Genomic DNA, 21,115 nt, shown 5'->3' on the forward strand with positions numbered 1-21,115 from the left:
AGCCTTCCACAAGCTTTCCACAATAAGTTGGGTGAATATTGAATCATTTCTCCTGACAGAGCTGGTGTAACTGAGTCAGGTTTGTAGGCCTCCTTGCTCGCACACGCTTTTTCAGTTCTGCCCACAAATGTTCGATAGGCTTGAGGTCAGGGCTTTGTGATGGCCACTCCAATATCTTGACTTTGTTGTCTTTAAGCCATTTTGCCACAAATTTGGAAGAATGCTTGGGGTCGTTGTCCATTTGGGAGACCCATTTGCGACCAAGCTTTAATTTCCTGACTGATGTCTTGAGATGTTGCTTCAATATATCCACATAATTTTCCTCCCTTATGATGCCATCTATTTTGTGAAGTGCACCAGTCCCTCCTGCAGCAAAACTGTTTGGAAATTGCTCCCAAGGATGAACCAGACTTGTGGAGGTCTACAATTTATTTTCTGAAGTCTTGCATGATTTCTTTTGATTTTTCCATGATGTCAAGCAAAGAGGCACTGAGTTGGAAGGTAGGCCTTGAAATACATCCACAGGTACACCTCCAATTGACTCAAATGATGTCAATTAGCCTATCAGAAGCTTCTAAAGCCATGACATCATTTTCTGGAATTTTCCAAGCTGTTTAAAGGCACAGTCAACTTAGTGTATGTAAACTTCTGACCCCCTTTGAAATGTGATACAGTGAGTTATAAGTGAAATAATCTGTCTGTAAACAATTGTTGGAACAAATCCTTGTGTCATGCACAAAGTAGATGTCCTAACGAACTTGACAAAACTATATTTTGTTAACAAGAAATTTGTGGAGGGGTTGAAAAACAAGTTTTAATGACTCCAACCTAAGTTTATGTAAACTTCCAACTTCAACTATAGGTAGGGGTGAAGTGACTATGCATAGATAAGAAACAGCGAGTAACAGCAGTGTACAAAACAAATGGGGGAGGGGTCAATGTAATAGTCTGGTACCCATTTGATTAATTGGTCAGCAGTCTTATGGCTTGAGAGTAGAAGCCTTTTGGTCCTAGACTTGGTGCTCCGGTACCGCTTGCCGTGTGGTAGCATAGAAAACAATCTACGACTTGGGTGACTGGAGTCTCTGACAATTTTATTGGCTTTCCTCTGTCCCCGCCTAGTATATAGGTCCTGGATTGCTGGAAGCTTGGCCCCAGTGATGTACTGGGCCGTACGCACTACCCTCTGTAGCGCCTTACAGATGCCGAGCAGTTGCCATACCAGGCAGTGATGCAACCAGTCAGGATGCTCTCAATGGTGCAGCTGTAGATCTTCTTGAGGATCTGGGGACCTATGCCAAATCATTTCAGTCTCCTGAGGGGGAAAAGTTGTTGTCGGGCCCTCTGTCTTGGTGTGTTTGGACCATGATAGTTTGTTGGTGATGTGGACACCAAGAAACTTGAAACTCTCGACCTGCTCCACTACAGCCCCGTTGATGTTAATGGGGGCCTGTTCGGCCCGCCTTTTCCTATAGTCCAGGATCAGCTCCTTTGTCTTGCTCACATTGAGGGAGAGGTTGTTGTCCTGGCACCACTTTGCCAGATCTCTGACCTCCTCCCTATAGGCTGTCTCGTCATTGTGTAAGGACCGATGCCGGAGATGAGAAGCAGGTATGGGGAGTTGACATTTAATTATGAACAGACAAAGAGCAAGACAGAAACAGCATCAGAACACAGATACACAATGACAAACAACAAACAATGCAGCAGCGGGGGACAGAGCTGGGGAACTGACAAATATAGGGGAGGTAATAAACAGGTGATTGAGTGAGTCCAGGTGAGTCCATTATTATAACTGAAGCGCGTGACGAGGGAAGACAGGTGTCCGTAAATGATGGTGGCAGGAGTGTGTAATGCAGGGCAGCCTGGTGCCCTCGCCAGGTGGTGTTGAACGCTGAGCTGTAGTCAATGAACAGCATTCTCACATAGGTGTTCCTTTTGTCCAGGTGGGAAAGGGCAGCACTTGCCTATCAGGTGACGTGCCTATCAAGTGAAAATGACATGGCCTGGGAACACCTCTTATAACCTGTGGCCTGATGGGGAAGACTGGATCAAAGCATGAGGAGGTTTTCTAGGGTCTTCATTTTTGCGGAATCCAGCAGAATCCAGAATTCTGAAGGCATAGAATCAGGCGAAGAGAGAGTGGGAATCATCATGTTATCAAACTTTGGGATTTCTTTGCATATATAATTATGCAAAGCTTACCACATTGTTAATACTGTTATGTTTTGTGTTTCTCGTTGATTTTCAAGTCTTGTGCTATCACTCACTTGGGAACCAGAAGGAGAAAGTTGAAATGGAAGGGGTCGACAACTCCAGCGGACATGTTATTATCAGTTTCTATGAGAAATGGTGTGATCATAGAACAGAGGCCATAAGTCTCTGAGTTTGTAAACCTCATGGTGAATGTCAATCATCTTTATTTTTTTTTTGTGTTTTATTATTATTGTTTGTCCATCTATAAGTAATTCCCAAGTTTATGTAATGTTGAACAGTATGGAGTTAAATGTTCAAAACGGGGGACTGATGGATTCTGGGTTCTAACGCCTAAACTTGGAATAGGGTTAATTATCAGGTATCCTTTTGAAATATTGAATGCTTAGGGTTAGAGGGTCTACACCAGAAGTTAATGGTTATCTGTAGGAGGAAGGTATATGGTGGGGGCAATTAAGCTTGGAATGTACTGAGTGCAGCGAATACGATCACATGTGGCAGCACTGATAAGGGAAGAGAGCTGTGGATTAGTGATGAAGGGGGTTGAGGTGACGTTAAGGGAGAAGGCACAGTTTATTTCCACTTAATTTCCTGCCTAGCAACAGAGATCTAGTGTTTGGAGAGAAGGAGAAGATTTCACCCCAAATTGGGGTACATACACCACCACTATTGGAAATGTATTTTGGTCAGTTCAGCTGTTCAACCCTGTGGGATAAATAAACTTGGTTTAAGCCTTCATAGCGTCCGTCGAGTTCTTACTCTGATAATTAGAACCTAACCGGATGTAGTAATATTTTTGAACATGTCTTACCTCCAAACGAGTCACCTGTCAAGCTATTATTGAGAACTTGTTCTCAACTTGCCTACCTGGTTAAATAAAGGTGAAATAAATAAATAAATAAAATTAACTTCCAGGGTTGAGAGTGGTTTTATCTCAACGCTACGTCATACGGGCAGAATTTCTGCCTGCTCGAACAGCAATATCTCAGATACACATGAAAACATGAATTGACCCAGGGAATCGATAAAACTTAATTCAGAGATGCACAAACACAATATAATAATATATATACATATCGTTGTTTGTGTGTTATTGTTGGTTTTGTCTGTATGGAAAATTGTAAAATAAAATATTTGAAAGAAAGAAAAAAAAATTGGTGAATCTTTACTTTAAGTGCCAGTAAACAAACATGCCACTGGCGGTGTAAGGCCCCAGTCAGTCGCTCTTGAGCCAGAACACCAGCCCCACCAATACGCTGTTGGCGCACTCCAACCATAGGAGGTTGATGCTGATGTAAGCAGGGACTGCAAGGCCCAAAAGCTCACAGGCGATGCACATGACCAGGTAAGATGCCCACGTTGTGCCAAAGTCCAAAGTCAGGCTGAGGTAAAGGGGGGGCCTCTGCCATTCAGTCTCCACTGCCAGTGCTTTCTGCTCGTCCTCGTCACCCCTTAGCTGCTGTAACTTGGCATACCTGAATCTCAAGTGGCTCTGCAGCATTGGGTTAACATTATCCCTCTGCTCTGACAGCCTGTTGGCCTCCTTCAGCCACAAAGGCAGATGTTTGTAGTGGAGCAGCATTACACAGCAGATGGCCACGGAGATCCCCACTGAGAAATGTACCACAAACTCAGACTCCTGCACAGCGCACCCTAAAGCGTTCCTCCCTCCCTCGTACTCAACCTCTAGGAGGTTTGTGACGGCTGAGCAGCAGGAGTGCACACCGGCTAGCACCCACACCAGCAGCGTCAGGGCATAGTTCCATAGGTCCCTACAGGGAGCGACGTGACAGGTGGTGTAGCATGGCTCGGAGGCGTAGTCCAGCAGCCCCAGGCCCAGCATGGGCAGAGGCAGCGCGTTGAACACGGCTGAGGCATGCGCCAAGAGGAAGCAGATGGACACCGGGGAACGGGCGGGTCCGAGGAACCACACAGCCGCCACAGCGCACACCAACACCACATCAACGAGGAAGACGGAGAGGCCACAGACGCCCATGAAGGAGGTGTGCAGCAAGCACAAGCACATCGACAGGACCAGGCAGTCCAGGCCCACCTTTAACAGCAAGATGAACAGAAACTGACCGGTGCTGTCCTCGTAGTAGCTCCCCTCCTCTTCCCAGGACTCAATGATGGCCAGCATGTTGAAGCTTTTGCCGTATGACTGAGCACAGCTCCAGAAGTAACCTACTGGGTCTGTGACGTTCCACCCAATGTCACCATGCTCAGGGAAAAGCTGTTGAAGAGAGAGTGACATATGGAACAGTTAGCAGCAATTTACAAACAGCTTCTACCAAGCAATGAAACATTTTTCTTGTGTTATCAGTACTACCTGGGCTCTTGTGACTTGTTTACAGAAACAACTACACCCTAGGGATTTCAACAATAAGAAACTTCAACTCTCCCTGTGAAGGGATAGTTCACCCAAATTACAAAATGACACAGGCTTCCTTACCCTGTAAAGAATGCTAATATTGTACTATGACTTGATTGGGATTTGTGCCACAAATGCTAAAACGTTTGGAAATGGTGCCAGGAAACTAAACCAAAGCATGGATTATTGTCATATCTTGTCTGTGGACTGCTTACAGGGTAAGGAAACCAATATGTAATTTAGTATTTTGGGCGAACTTTCCCTTTAATGGATGTATCATGCCTCAACACTCTGTTTGGATTCCACCAAAATCAAGTGTTATTGCATTCATAGCTCTATCGATGAATTTGAGCATGATTGAATTTCAAACCAAGCAACATGGCTGCCTTTGACTTATTCAATTTTTTAAATGAATAGTTGTTTTACAATAACAAGGTTTCCATCCAACCTTTTTATGCGAGTAAAATACGTTGGATAAAAAAATGTCATGACAGGCCTGATGTCACGTCCTGACCATAGTAAGCTGTTATTTTCTATGGTCAGGGCGTGACAGGGTTTTTTTCTAGTTTAGTTTTTCTATGTTGTTATGTTCTAGTTTTGTATTTCTATGTTGGGTTGTTCTAGTTTTGTATTTCTATGTTGGGCTTTGTTTGGGATGATCTCCAATTAGAGGCAGCTGGTCATCATTGTCTCTAATTGGAGGTCATATTTAAGTTGGTGTTTGTCCCCCCTGGGTTTGTGGGAGATTGTTTTTGAGTAGTATATGTTTCACCTCTGTGTCACGGTTTGTTGTTTTTGTTCTTTCAGTTTATTTTTGTATGTATCGAATAGTTTCACGCTGAAAATAAAATGTGGAACAACACACACGCTGCACTTTGGTCCGCTTCTCCTTTCGACAACCGTGACACCTGATGGAAACCGCTGATTTGTCCGTAAGCTTTCCAGATGTCGACAAAACATACTAGACAAGGTGGGATCTTTTTGTGTCGGTAAAATGTATTATACGTGAAATGGCGGTGGAAGTGCTTTTATGCATAAATATTGATATAATAACCATCACATCGAAGTAAACTTGGTCATGCGACAACTCAGGAAAGCATGCAGTTTACTAGGCTTTTCTCTGTTTTTGCTAGTCCTTCCGGTTTTGACCCCTGCCTGCCTTGACTCTGATCCCGCCTGCCTGACCATACTGCCTGCCTGCCACTCAGTACCTTCTGGACTCTGACCTTGTTATGATCTTTTGCCTGTCCACGACCATTCTCTTGCCTGCCCCTTGGATTATTAAAAATATCAGAGACTCGAACCATCTGCCTCCCGTGTCTGCATCTGGGTCTCGCCCTGTGCCTTTATAACCGGAGACTTTCTGTCGACTCTCTCCAGCAGACGGACCGGCAACCACAGAGACAACAAGACATGCACTCGTAAATATGTCAATTGCAATTTATTTTCGAATGAGCAGTCGTTAGTGTAAAGTATTAGCATTTTCTATGAGTAGTTATCAGCTATGAGTTTCCTGCTGTTGAGCGGTCCACACCCCCTTTCCTTTGTCTACCAAGCAAACATATTGGTTTTGTCCGCTAGGGATTTTTTCTTTGTATCATGTCATACCCCATGCATGAACTAATTGTGTGTTTTCATGTGTTTCTGTGATTTGATTAGTTAGTAAATAATTAAGCCAATTTGTATATTACTGATTCTTAATTTATACTGGGGTTCGTGCTGATATCCAAGTGTTTGCGACATTCAGTAATGAGAACTGATGAGGTAATTATAATACATTAAGCACTGTTTTGAAAATAATAATACATTAATAAGTGACTGTTTTGAAAATATCTGAGGAGTTATATTTGGGAAATTGACACTCTATAAACGTATTTTCTGTGGTGCCCCGTCTTCCTAATTAAAGTTACATGATTAGTTTAATCGCATAATTAAATTACAGAATTGATTTGATAATATACAGTTGTCACATTTAATGATAGTCAGATAAGTGGGCTCAGTGTTAGGTGGTTTTGTCTGCTTCTTTCAAGGATAATCTTCTGTCTCCACAGACCTTCTCCAGCTGTTTCTGGGTGTTCCTGTGGGTTCAAGGTTTTTCCCTGTGGGTTCAAGGTTAGAGCTTGTCTGGTCGTGGTGCTGGGTGGTTTCCTCAAGGTGTTCCCGATATAGCCCCATATCCTGCATTTTATTTATGACAATTTGTTCTTGCTGTGTAATTTCCCAGAGATCTTCATTCCATATGGCCAGTGTATTCTCAGGATGTGTCTTAGGCATTTGTTTATGAATGTTTGTAGTTTGTTGCTTGTGACTTGTGGTTTTCCATATAGTAAAACTGATTTGACGTTGGAACTGAAGATGCAGATTGTTTAGTGTTTATTTGTTTTGAGATCCATATTCGCTTTAGCATTAGAAATGCAGTTCTTGCCTTTCCTATTGTTTGTCGATCTTTGTCACTTCCTCCATCTTTCCTGATGACACTTCCCAGATAAGTGAATGTGTCACTTCCTCCAGTACATCTTGTTCTACAAATGTTTTATGTGTACTATGTTGTCAACAAAGTCATGGTCTGCTAGTTGGAACCAGAGGGTCCAAGGTTTTCTCCTGTGGTGGTTTCCTTCATTATCCAGCTGACTGCCATTGGGAAGAGAAGGGGGAACCACAGGCAGCCATGTCAAACTTCTGTGTTTACGGGGAAGCTATCAGTGAGGTGTCCATTGTGTATTACTCTGCAGGATAACTGTAGGTATAACTGTTGGGTGATGTTGATGATCGTCTTTGTAGTGTAGTCACGATACCAAAATTCTGACTTCGATACCAGGTTTAATATCATGATACTCGATATCAAAACGGTACCACAACATTTAAAAAAAGCTGTATTAGCCAAAGTCCCAGAATGGCACTCCGCTTGCAGATTGCTCCCAAGAGACGAGGTTAAACTGCGCGCAGGGGCTCCGTTAGATGTGGCTCAGGGTACCACACACTCTGACTAAAACGGCGCAGAGAGGGACCCACCTTGGACCTGCCGGGAGTGTCAGTGAGTAGATAAGTCATTCCAGACAGATGAGAAATTCAGGGTGAGACTGATTTTCTTTCAAACATCATAGAAAATCCTGTTCTAAGAACAGGTTGTGCACATTATGTCTTTGTTGTAGCAAAGACACCCCTAGTTAGAAACTTTGTTGTAGCAGAGTTATTTCTGAATAGGGGAAGTCCTAGAAGTAATTATAGGGCAAACACCCTGTTGAAGCAGGGTGACCCTGTAGGAGCAGGGGACATTTCCGATTGGCATCTTTTTGTTAAAGCAGAAGTATCCTGTTTAGAGACAGGGGTTGTGTTTCTCTGAAGTAGAGAAACAGCCATGGGATGATATGACACAGTTACAAGCGATGTGATTCCAGGGCATAATCCTGAGAAAAAATACAAATATTCCTACAGGTATTTTTTTTTTTTTAAATAACGGAAAAATTAACATTGTAAAAGAGTAATGAGTAATCAGTGTACTGGTAAAACAGTTGGTTATGATTGGGAAACCAGCTATAAAGTTAAACGCTACACGGAAATGTGCATAGGAGGAACTACCATGTGGGTACAACATTTAAAATTACAGAGTAATTAAACCATTTTATGGAGGAGAAATTACTCTTTTCAAATTAGAAAGGAAGACATTCCTAACCAAATACTGTTTGTTTTGTGTGTTTATTTTTGTTTCCAGAGTGTGTATTGACGAGAGATGTATATTATGGACGGACGATGGACCCTATCAGTCCGACTGGCTGCACTGTGTGAACGAATAAAGGAACACATATTCTCAAGTAGTAAATTGGCAGACATTCTAGTATTGGTTCTAATAAAAGGTATCAAAACCGTTACCAATTAAAAGGCACAAATACCATAACTACTCTCCAGGGAAGTGTGTACCACTACTTTAGATAAGGGTTAAATTGGCATATATTAGAGCAGTGAGTAAATCTAAACACTCAGGCCACAGCCAGGAAGAGGTAAACTATAGCAAAGCCATAGATGCACTAAAAGAAGAGCAAGCATATTCTACCAATTCGGCTAGAATATGGGGAGAAAAAAATAAAATTCTGGATAAAATTCGGCAGCATTTCCCTGCTGATGGAAAATTCAAATCAAAGAATTCAGATGCTATTGAGAGTTGGCACAATGACATGAAATGAAAGTCTAAGGCTCAAAACATTTTTTTATTTAACCTTTTATTTAAATGAGAACAAGTTCTCATTTACAACTGCGACCTGGCCAATACAAAGCAAAGCAGTGAGACACAAAACAACAGAGTTACACATAGGATAAACAAAAGTCAATGACACAATAGAAAAATCTATATCAGTGTTTTGATGTCACCGTTCTATCGGCAGAGGAGAAAAACCCGATAGAACCAAGTTTCGTGAATGTACTCAGCATAACCGTACTAAACTCAGCAAAAATGAAACCTTCCTTTTTCAGGACCATGTCTTTCAAAGATAATTTGTAAAAATCCAAATCATTTCACATATCTTCATTGTGAAGGGTTTAAAGACTGTTTCCCATGCTTGTTCAATGAACCATAAACAATTAATGAACATGCATCTGTGGAACGGTCATTAAGACACTAACAGCTTACAGACGGTAGGCAATTAAGGTCACAGTTATGAAAACTTAGGACACTAAAGAGACCTTTCTACTGACTCTGAAAAACAGCAAAAGAAAGATGCCCAGGGTCCCTGCTCATCTGTGAACGTGCCTTAGGCATGCTGCAAGGAGACATGAGGACTGCAGATGTGGCCAGGGCAATAAATTGCAATGACCGTACTGTGAGACGCCTAAGACAACGCTACAGGGAGACAGGACGGACAGCTGATCGTCCTCACAGTGGTAGACTACGTGTAACAACACCTGCACAGGATCGGTACATCCAAACATCACACCTGCGGGACAGGTGTAGGATGGCAACAACTGCCCGAGTTACACCATGAACGCACAATCCCTCCATCAGTGCTCAGACCGTCCGCAATAGGCTGAGAAAGGGCTTGTAGGCCTGTTGTAAGGCAGGTCCTCACCAGACATAACCGGCAACAACGTCGCTTACGGGCACAAACCCACCATCGCTGGACCAGACAGGACTGGCAAAAAGTGCTCTTCATTGATGAGTCGGGGTTTTGTCTCACCAGGGGTGATGGTCGGATTTGCGTTTATCGTCGAAACACCGAGGCCTGTACTCTGGAGCGGGATCGAGGTGGAGGGTCCGTCATGGTCTGGGGCAGTGTGTCTGTCACAGCATCATGGGACTGAGCTTGTTGTCATTGCAGGCAATCTCAATGCTGTGCGTTACAGGGAAGACATCCTCCTCCCTCAAGTGGTACCCTTCCTGCAGGCTCATCCTGACATGACCCTCCAGCATGACATTGCCACCAGCCATGCTGCTCGTTCTGTGCATGATTTCCTGCAAGACAGGAATGTCAATGTTCTGCCATGGCCAGCGAAGAGCCCAGATCTCAATCTCATTGAGCACGTCTGGGACCTGTTGGATCGGAGGGTGAGGGCTAGGGCCATTCCCCCAAGAAGTGTCTGGGAACTTGCAGGTGCCTTGGTGGAAGAGTGGGGTAACATCTCACAGCATGAACTGTCAAATCTGGTGCAGTCCATGAGGAGGAGATGCACTGCAGTACTTAATGCAGCTGGTGGTCACACCAGATACTGACTGTTACTTTTGATTTTGACCCCACCTTTGTTCAGGGACACATTATTCTATTTCTGTTAGTCACATGTCTGTGGAACTTGTTCAGTTTATGTCTCAGTTGTTGAATCTTGTTATGTTCATACAAATATTTACACATATTAAGTTTGCTGAAAATAAACGTAGTTGACAGTGAGAGGACGTTTCTTTTGAAGTAAATTGAGTATGTTGTATACTTATTGGTCATAAATACAAATTCCTTGCTTTAACTAATTATGACAAATGTTAAGAAAATGTTGAGCAATGTTATAAAGTAATGACTTTTCAAATCAAGTTGCGTTACATGTTATGTTGGCTGACAAATTTGTTGGTTACGCTATCCTTTTGAACCGCATAGCATATAATTGCATCGAACTTGCTAGTATTTTAACTATATGTTATCCAACTACCCAACGTTTATTGACTTGATTATTCACTTCATTCTTAGCTTAGCTAAATGGTATTGTCGTTGTGCAATCTCAATGGACATTGTTAGATGGGGTGCTTTGTAAATTCGCTCTGGATATTTGTTCGAATTTCAGAGCACTCTCGTCTGAATGTACCATAGTGCAGAATAACTGATGCACTTACAAATGCTTGTTGTATATGGCCGGTGTCAGTAAACATCAGGGAAATAACTTAATTATATTGTTGCCAGCAGCGCAGTTAGTCACCAGCGCGTTGGATAACATGAAAAAACGTAACCAGCTCTGCTAGGGTGAGTAAATGGTCAAAGTGAGGATGTTTTCTTATTTGTGTCTGGAAATAGCAAGCAAGCTAGCCAACTTTAGCCAGTTAGCTTGGGTGCTTGACTGCCTTTGTGAGGTCAGAGAGCTTGGATCAACCCTGCTCCTTGGCCAGAGAGGGCAGTGTGTTCTCTAAACAGTCCGAATTTCCAAAACACACAAAGACGTAAAATGTCTAACTTGTAATTTGTTACGCTAACAAGCTAGCAAGAGGCTGCATAGCAACAGCATCAACTTCCAGTAGACATGTAAAGCTCAACTGAAAGGTTGTTTGGTTACAATATACTAAAATGAACTAATAGTATTTGAACACAGCTTGGGTATGTGAGTATATTGATAGAATGTGTACGTCTGCTTTGATGGCAGGTTGGAAACCAGTTATCAGCATGGATATTGCAGGGGTAGCAGAAAAATACTGAAGCGTAGTGTGTGGGGCCATTGGTCATTCAGGGGCAATATTTGTTAAATTTATGACAGGAAAGTATGGGGAATTCACTTACCCTAACCAAGGAAACTATAAACGCTTATGGGATTTTCTCTGTCCGGTTAATACATTTTAATAAAATAGCCCATACGGCTTGAAAATGTTTTGGTTTTTTTCACAGTAAGAGTTAGGGAGAATTAACACTGAATGTAGACATAACTTGTAATGACGTAAGAAACCAAATTAGGGTTTCCGTCAAATTAAAAATCATTGTGGAGTAAATGTGATGTAATAAAGGAATTTCATTATGTCGCAAGGGAAAATATATTCTGCTTTTATTGACCTTGCCAGATCTGTTTCCAAATCAATGAATGTCGATTCAACTCTTCGACTGCTAAATCTCCTTTGCACATGGGAAATCTTTGCAAAGAAATACTTAGATGAACTTTAAGGCCATTTTCTGGTAATTGTGTTATTATGTGCCAGATGTTAAGACTACAAACCATTATAATTGGGTTATTTGCGGGGTTTACTGGTCATTTACTGACTGAATTGAAGTTGTGGGCAGAAAAAGGCTCAAGTACTGTGAACTGTTTTAACTCCCATCAAAATGTATCTTTTCCCTTAGGAATTGGTTGATATATTTTGTGTATTTGACGCATTACATGTTAATCTTTCAATAGTAGGCGTTTAAGTATGAAGCAGAAAGGGAATATCCTATAGAGGTTGGTATATTTTTAATAGAGTAATATTGTTTGGTAAGACAAATGAAAACAATGCCTTCTAATAATGTGACTGGAAATATGTTATTAGTGTTTTTTGGATAGACTCTAATAATGCCATGTTTAAGTCCGTGGGTGAAAGTGAGTCGTGTTCGCTGGGCTATACCAGGCTGTAAGGGACACAGTGGTAAATTTGAAGCAGAGGTCTGAATAGCTGAATCGGAAACGTTCTTTGACAGTTTCTGATTATTGTTGCTCGGTTTTGTAGTTATGGTAACACCAGTGAATTTGAGCAGGAAGGTAATGTAATTTAAAACGATAATCTGTTTCCATTATGTGGAACAGTGGCAAGTATCTAAAGTGAATGTTTTAGTTCTGAATATTGAGCTGACGGCACCAACTTTTTTGAAGGTCCTCGATTTGTTAAAACAGGTTTTATATTTTGACAAAATTAATGCAATAGGTTAAAATTATAGGATTACCAGAAAGGGGCTCTGGGATTGTTTACTTTGGAGGTGTCTATTCCTTGTAATGGGACACTATATTATCTGATGTGTTTTGAGTAGGATTCTTTCTTCCAGGACTGATGGAAGTCCAGTACAGTATGCATGTTAAAGGAGCTCCCACATTAAATAAGGCCAGGGACATTTTGTTTGTTTTATCCTACGTTGTGAATGTTTGTTAGTGTTTCAAAACCATGTCTGATTTATTGTGTGTGGTTATTTTATTTGGTTTCAGTGGGTTTTTCACGGGTTAGAACCGAGGCATCTTGAAAGGGGCACACAAATGGAATTTTCTGAAGCTTTATTTTCTGAGTTTTAATTTAACATGTGTATTCTTTTGAATAATTTTGATAATGTACTAAAGAATCTGTAACCTGGGATGCGAAATGTATGACATGTTTGACTAATTATTAAAAACAATCTAATACAGAGAAACACTTATTTGAAAGGTTTGAATGACGTCTGACCTCTGTCCTGACTTTCTAGTGTAGTTTGATCACCCTCACTGGAAAGCATTTGGTTGATGATTTAAGGTCATTTGTAATACTGATTTGAAGGTAATTTATAATACTGATAATTACGGAGAAGTTTATAATTAAGTTATTTGTGTGATTCGGACCACGTGAAGGATAGAACTGTCTCAGGAGTGCAACAGAAGTCCACGTGGAGTGAGCATGGAGAGAGATCCGTTCCAAAACATCTCATGTTGGTGGTATTCTGTTTGGCAAATGGACAAGACATAGTAGCAGTTGTGGTGGGGCTCAGGTGAGACATTGAAATTGGGACATTGTCATGGGCCATCCACTTTGAACTGTGACGCTATCTGAAGAAAAATGAAGAAATGCCAGAAGATTGAGTGCTGGGGAAGGGGGGGGGGGGTCAACTGTGCCCATAAATGATTTAGACTTGTCTAAAATTGTTATTTTGGGGTATCAGGCTGATTGAGGAGGTTTACACACTGCTAAATGTATAGTTATTTAGACTACGGATGCATTGAGATATTGATCTGTCACACTCACGGCAGTGTAAGACAGGGATAAACGTGAGCTGTAATGATAAAAGGTTAATAATGGTAATAAGTAGTACAAACTGTCTATATATGATCCCGTTAGAATATACATTTACAAACTGTATTGGTGTGTGCTAAGTTGAGGGTCTTGAATTTGAGTGATAGACTCAACGTGAGGCACTAAATTTGTGTTGAATATTATTGATGGTTGGGGTTTTATTTTACTATGTTATTAGAATTCTAATTTTAAAGCACATCAATACATGGCTTTCTGGATGATACAGTACAATTGACTTGAGCATGTTTTAGTATGTTTATAACATGTACACTACCGGTCAAAAGTTTTAGAACACATACTAATTTAAGGGTTTTTCTTTATTTTTACCATTCTACATTGTAGAATAATAGTGAAGACATAAACTATGAAATAACACATGCAATCATGTAGTAACCAAAAAAGTGTTAAACAAATCAAAATATATTTTATATTTGTGATTCTTCAAATAGCCACCCTTTCTTTGCCTTTGACAGCTTTGCACACTCTTGGCATTCTCTCAATCAGCTTCATGAGGAATGCTTTTCCAACAGTCTTGAAGATATTCCCACATATGCTGAGCACTTGTTGACTGCTTTTTCTTCACTCTGCAGTCTGACTCATCCCAAACCATCTCAATTTGGTTGAGGTCGGGGGATTATGGAGGCCAGGTCAGCTGATGCAACACTCCATCACTCTCCTTCTGGGTAAAATTGTTACGTTCGTCGTAAGAAGGAGACCAAGGTGCGTGAACAGGTAGGCGAACATTTTCTCTTTATTCAAATGAACAACAAAAATATAAGACCGAACGTAAAAAAATACAAGAACGAGCGTAAAGTTCTGCAGGCTACACAGTAACTAAGAAAAACAACAGCAGCTATACAAAAACAAGATCCCACAAAAACCCAGTGGGAAAAGGCTGCCTAAATATGATCCCCAATCAGAGACAACAAAAGACAGCTGCCTCTGATTGGGAACCATATCAGGCCAACATAGAAATACATAATCTAGAATGCCCACCCAAATCACACCCTGACCTAACCAAATAGAGAAATAAAAAGACTCTCTACGGTCAGGGCGTGACAAAAATAGCCCTTACACAGCCTGGAGGTGTGTTGGGTCATTGTCCTGTTGAAAAACAAATGATAGTCCCACTAAGCCCAAACCAGATGGGATGGCGTATCACTGCAGAATGCTGTGATAGCCATACTGGTTAAGTGTGCCTTAAATTCTAAATAAATCACAGACAGTGTCACCAGCAAAGCACCCCCACACCATAACACCTCCATGCTTTATGGTGGGAAATACACATGCGGAGATCATCCGTTCACCCACACCGCGTCTCACAAAGACATGGCGGTTGGAACCCAAAATCTCCAATTTGGACTCCAGTCCAAAGGACACATTTCCACCAGTCTAATGTCCATTACTCATGTTTCTTGGCCCAAACAAGTCTCTTCTTATTATTGTGTCCTTTAGTAGTGGTTTCTTTGCAGCAATTCGACCATAAAGGCCTTATTCACAGTCTCCTCTGAACAGTTGATGTTGAGATGTGTCTGTTACTTGAACTCGGTGAAGCATTTATTTGGGCTGCAAATTCTGAGGCTGGTAACTCTAATGAACTTATCCTCTGCAGCAGAGGTAACTCTGGGTCTTCCATTCCTGTGGCGGTCCTCATGAGAGCCAGTTTAATCATAGCGCTTGATGGTTTTTGCGACTGCACTTGAAGAAACTTTCAAAGTTGTTGATATGTTCCGTATTGACTGACCTTCATGTCTTAAAGAAAGGATGGACTGTCATTTTATTTCTGTTTGAGCTGTTCTTGCCATAATATGGACTTGGTCTTTTACCAAATGAGGCTATCTTCTGAATACCCCCCCGAGGGAGACGAAGAAGTGAATGAGTTTTTGGTGGCAAGGGAATCTAAGTGAATTAATAACGTTTTTGGTGACAATCAGCTTTTAAATCCACATATTTTGCATTAATTACTAGGGTAGTTAGCATACAATTAAAGCTGGAAGCTACCATTGTTGTCTTGCATTGTAAAAGTGTTCTAGCCTGACATTCCGTATTATGCAGTGTGGGGCTAACATCATATGAGGCTAAAACTGTTTAAACCCTAGACTAGGGTTGGCGCGATACCAGTATCGCGTACTCAGAAGTATTGTGGCCAGGAAACAAAACATGAAGCAGACTTAATTTCTTTAGGAAAACAGTCCTAATATTGGAAAACAGCCTTATCTTATAACCCAGAGTCATTATTTGTGTATTTGTCAAGTTATAGCACACAATATTTCACATAAAGTAGGTTTTCAAAGAACCGTCGAGTTTAGTCTGATTCATGTTTTCTTTTTTGACGAGGAAAATCTGGTTACGTAGTATTGCTATACTGGTGAAAACCTTACTCTGGAGTCGAAGATTATGGTCTGGAGTTGAATTTAAAATGTTGTCACCCCCTATCATCTGGTATTCTGGAATCAAAATATATCTTAACAAAGTATGGTCAAAGTGATGTAAATGTATGAGTAGGCCTACTGTAAATATATGGCCTGAACGGTGTTTCAATATGACGGAATAGTGGTTGGGATGTTTATGATATGTGCTGCTAATAGGTTAGTTGGCATATCTGAAATGTAATATCCTGTTTTTCCAGATGCTTAGTAATACATAGCAGGCTGTAGACTATGTAAGGTGTGTAGGAGGGGGAAACACACACATCTACTCTAGTATCTGTTCAATACCACCTCGGTGACCTAACCCCTGCATTAGAGAGGCCAGAGTAGCTAATGTTTCCAGGCAGTGTTTGCTCTCTTATCTCAATGTGAATGTTCAGTGTAGGGATGGGAATGAGTAATCGAGTACTAGAACGGACGACAAAACTCGATCTTTAACCAGAGATCTTTTTTTTATACTGTAAAACTATTTGGTGGAATGTGCTTTGTGGCTGCCCAAATGGGCAAGTGAAATGTTGTCCCGATGAAAATGTAAATGTCTTGAAGACAATGTTAATTTGCTTTGACTCTAGTGTTCCATTTGTACTTGTGCATTTTGAGGGTCACAACAAAAAAGAGACCTAGCATCACACAGTTCTTCTCCCTAAATTCCCTTTCCCCTCCATGTCTCATTCACTCAATTACATTCCAACCACTTCCTCTCCACATGTGTGATGCTGAGTGCGCACACAAGCTCCCATAGGCCTACAGAAATAAATGCATCTAACTGATGTGATACACAAGCTACATTCCTTGCCAAATGGCGACAGTTTTATCACATTTTCAAAATGGATTGGTTTGATTCAAGTAGGGGAAATGTGTGTTCCAGCAACGAGCTGCAGTTTTGGGAAAATAATTGCGTCCCGTCTATACTTTTCAAACTGCTAGCGCCATTTAGAATTGGTTAGCCTTGGCTATAACCCCCTAAACATAGACAGATCCACACTGAAAATATGCAAATACAATAGTTTGATAAAGATGGAGCGTATTTTCATCAGAATCATTTAGCCTAGGCCTACTCACCAAACAGATGTCGTTGCCGTAATTCATCACTGTACAGTGTTCAATGTGGAATTGTTATTCCATTTTGAAAATTTGAAAGAAAAGGCAGAATAAACTAAATAAAACATCTGTTTATCAAAAAGAAAACAGATTTTGGTTTGTAACCCTGAAGAAATTGTCTTTCAATTCACCAAACTGAGCCCTGTTTCAAAGGATCACTCTTTGAGAACAACTGTTCCAGACGCGAGATAAAATATCAAATAGGTGTGTCTTTGAAAATGAAGTTGCAAGAGAAACTCTGGAACAAAAAAAAAATTGGTTCATAGACCCGGGGTTACATCAGTAACCTCTGGTAGCCGCTAGATACGGCTGTAATAAAAATAGTGTTTTCTGTTTCTTCCTACAAATATGACTAACTTTTGAACAGTTTAAGCCAAAAAATATTATGCCCCCATCACTGAAAGATAAGACTCCCAGGAATGTCCACATGCCACACAGGATTCATTAGAACAGTGTGGACAAGATCAGGCACTAAATCCGCAACAAACAAATTGACTGTTGTGGATAAAAGGCTGTGCGTGATGACGTAGTGCACATAAAAATACCTTTTGCTGTTAAATTGCCATGTACCGAATAATAAATACTGTTAAATGGGTTTACATAACATTTAACACTCTACTGATGATTTTCTCACCAAAAATGTGCGTTATATATCGAGTGTACACACTCTGGTATTGGCACGTGAGCCAACAGCTCGCAGATACAGTGCGAGTATAGCCAACATTATGAAACTATTATGGACAAAGGAGCAAGATTATTTTTTATCAGACAGCAGCCAAGCATTGATGATCATGTCACCAGAATAAGGCCCTCGATATTTATTGGAAAGGAGCATCAGCTCATCCATTGCACTTACTTTCACCACCCTGCGAAGTTCATCATCATTTATTTAATCTGTAGCTTAATAAACTGCATGCTTTCCAGACAAGTCGTAGTGGGACGACCATACAAAGTCATCGCGTGACTCCAAGTTAACAGTGGTGGAAAAGTACTCAAGTAAAAGTCAAGATACCTTAATATAAAATGACTCAAGAAAAAGTGAAAGTCACCCAGTAAAATACTCTTTGAGTAAAAGTCTAAAAGTATTTGGTTTTAAATATACTGAAGTATCAAAGTAAATGTAATTGCTAAAATATACTTCAGTATCAAAAGTAAAAGTATAAATAATTTCAAATTCCTTATATTAAGAAAACCAGACGGCACCATTTTCCTTTTTTTTTTTTTTTACGGATAGCCAGGGCCACACTCCAACACTCAGACATAATTTACAAAGGAAGCATGTGTGTTTAGTGAGTCCACCAGATCAGAGGTAGTAGGATGACCAGGGATGTTCTCTTGATAAGTGCATGAATTTGACTATTTTCCTGTCCTGCTAAACATTCAAAAGGTAATGAGTACTTTTGGGTGTCAGGGAAAATGAATGGAGTAAAAAGTATATTATTTTCTTTAGGAACGTAGTGAAGTAAAAGCAGTTACAATTTAAATAGTAAAGTAAAGTACAGATGCCACCAAAAACTACTTTAGTAGTACTTTAAAGTATTTTTACTTAAGTACTTTACACCACTGCAAGTCAACTTCGATATCATGGTTATTATATCAATATTTGTGCATAAAAGCGATTCCACCAACATTTCTCGCATAATTAGTTTCACTAACACAAAAACATTGCACCTTGTCTAGCGTATTTTGTTTTGTCGACATATGGAAAGGTTACTGATAAATGTTCTGTTTCCATCGAGCCTGACGTGACATTTTTTTATTCAACATGTACTTTACTCACATATAAAGGTTGGGTTAGGGTTAGGGTTAGACTAATAGACTACTCACATATAAAGGTTGGGTTAGGGTTAGGGTTAGACTAATAGACTACTCACATATAAAGGTTGGGTTAGGGTTAGGGTTAGACTAATAGACTAATAGACTACTCACATATAAAGGTTGGGTTAGGGTTAGGGTTAGACTAATAGACTAATAGACTACTCACATATAAAGGTTGAGTTAGGGTTAGACTAATAGACTAATAGACTACTCACATATAAAGGTTGAGTTAGGGTTAGGGTTAGACTTATAGACTACTCACATATAAAGGTTGGGTTAGGGTTAGGGTTAGACTAATAGACTAATAGACATCTCACATATAAAGGTTGGGTTAGGGTTAGGTGTTAGGGTCAGGGTTAGACTAATAGACTAATAGACTACTCACATATAAAAGTTGGGTTAGGTGTTAGGGTCAGGGTTAGACTAATAGACTAATAGACATCTCACATATAAAGGTTGGGTTAGGGTTAGGTGTTAGGGTCAGGGTTAGACTAATAGACTAATAGACTACTCACATATAAAAGTTGGGTTAGGGTAAGGTGTTAGGGTTAGACTAATAGACTAATAGACTACTCACATATAAAAGTTGGGTTAGGGTTAGGTGTTAGGGTTAGGGTTAGACTAATAGACTACTCACATATAAAGGTTGAGTTAGGGTTAGGGTTAGACTAATAGACTAATAGACTACTCACATATAAAAGTTGGGTTAGGGTTAGGTGTTAGGGTTAGACTAATAGACTACTCACATATAAAAGTTGGGTTAGGGTTAGACTAATAGACTACTCACATATAAAGGTTGAGTTAGGGTTAGACTAATAGACTACTCACATATAAAGATTGGGTTAGGGTTAGACTAATAGACTACTCACATATAAAGGTTGGGTTAGGGTTAGGGTTAGACTAATAGACAGATAGACTACTCACATATAAAGGTTGAGTTAGGGTTAGGGTTAGACTAATAGACAAATAGACTACTCACATATAAAGGTTGAGTTAGGGTTAGGGTTAGACTAATAGACTAATAGACTACTCACATATAAAGGTTGGGTTAGGGTTAGGGTTAGACTAATAGACTACTCACATATAAAGGTTGGGTTAGGGTTAGACTAATAGACTAATAGACTACTCACATATAAAGGTTGAGTTAGGGTTAGACTAATAGACTACTCACATATAAAGGTTAGATGGAAACCTGGTTAATGATGTTATTTTCTACACACAGAATATCATATACAATTATTGCCTATGACCTTGTGAACTTCCCAATACATTAATTTCAGTCACTTCAAACTATACTTCCTTTAGACTGAAGAACTGTCAGACTGATTTGTAATAGACTGCCATAGCCCCAATTGAAAAAGTTAACATTGGCCGTTGATTACACCCCTTTTTTTTACATGGTGGGGTGGTCATTTCTTTTAAATATCAAAACAGGGTCGCAGGCCAAAAGAAATGGGAACCCCTGTACTAGCATAAGCCCTTTGCACGTATCACTGGAAACATACTGTATCTTTAACATGACAGTCAATCTCAAAGCACTGTCCTGACCGCATGTCTCATCATTTTGTTTATCATTGATATTATTAATCATGTTATTTTCAAGCAAGTTTAATGCAGTAATCTTACCTGTGGTTGGACACAATTCTGGACCTTAACTTGTGCGTCTCAGTATTGAAGCAGGAGCTCTCAACCAGATCACAATGAGCTGGGGTTGTGTGGCCGTAACAAGCTTTCTTTTCTTCCCCCCCCCCCCTCAAAGATGTGCAGTGTGTTTACTGCCCACAGACAGGAGACTCTGGACATACATGGGGTGGACTGACTCTGATGGCCAGTACTATTGGGTTGGGGAAGGAGTTTCTCCAGGGATGCCTTGGGTACAAACAGCTCTTTCAGAGGGGCTGAATGTCCTCGCTCTCCACCGCCCCCATCCTCCACCCCCGCAGCGCAGTGACAGTCCGGTATGTGTACGTTTCATCCACCAGCACCACACTCTGAGGCGTGTGG

At 40.6% G+C, this 21,115-nt stretch overlaps 1 protein-coding gene across 1 annotated transcript; it reads right to left on the reverse strand.

Moving 5' to 3' along the window:
* Window positions 1–1,540: 1,540 nt before the first annotated feature.
* LOC106566960 (uncharacterized) lies at window positions 1,541–20,895 on the reverse strand. The gene is made up of 2 exons (XM_014135659.2): window positions 20,738–20,895; window positions 1,541–4,447 (listed from the first exon to the last, which is right to left on the reverse strand). Exon 2 carries the CDS (start codon window positions 4,352–4,354, stop codon window positions 3,431–3,433), a length of 924 nt encoding a protein of 307 aa, XP_013991134.1. The 5' UTR covers window positions 4,355–4,447; window positions 20,738–20,895; the 3' UTR covers window positions 1,541–3,430.
* Window positions 20,896–21,115: the final 220 nt, after the last annotated feature.

This window comes from Salmo salar, chromosome ssa13 (assembly GCF_905237065.1).
Source record: "Salmo salar chromosome ssa13, Ssal_v3.1, whole genome shotgun sequence".
In the NCBI taxonomy this organism is placed as follows: domain Eukaryota; kingdom Metazoa; phylum Chordata; class Actinopteri; order Salmoniformes; family Salmonidae; genus Salmo; species Salmo salar.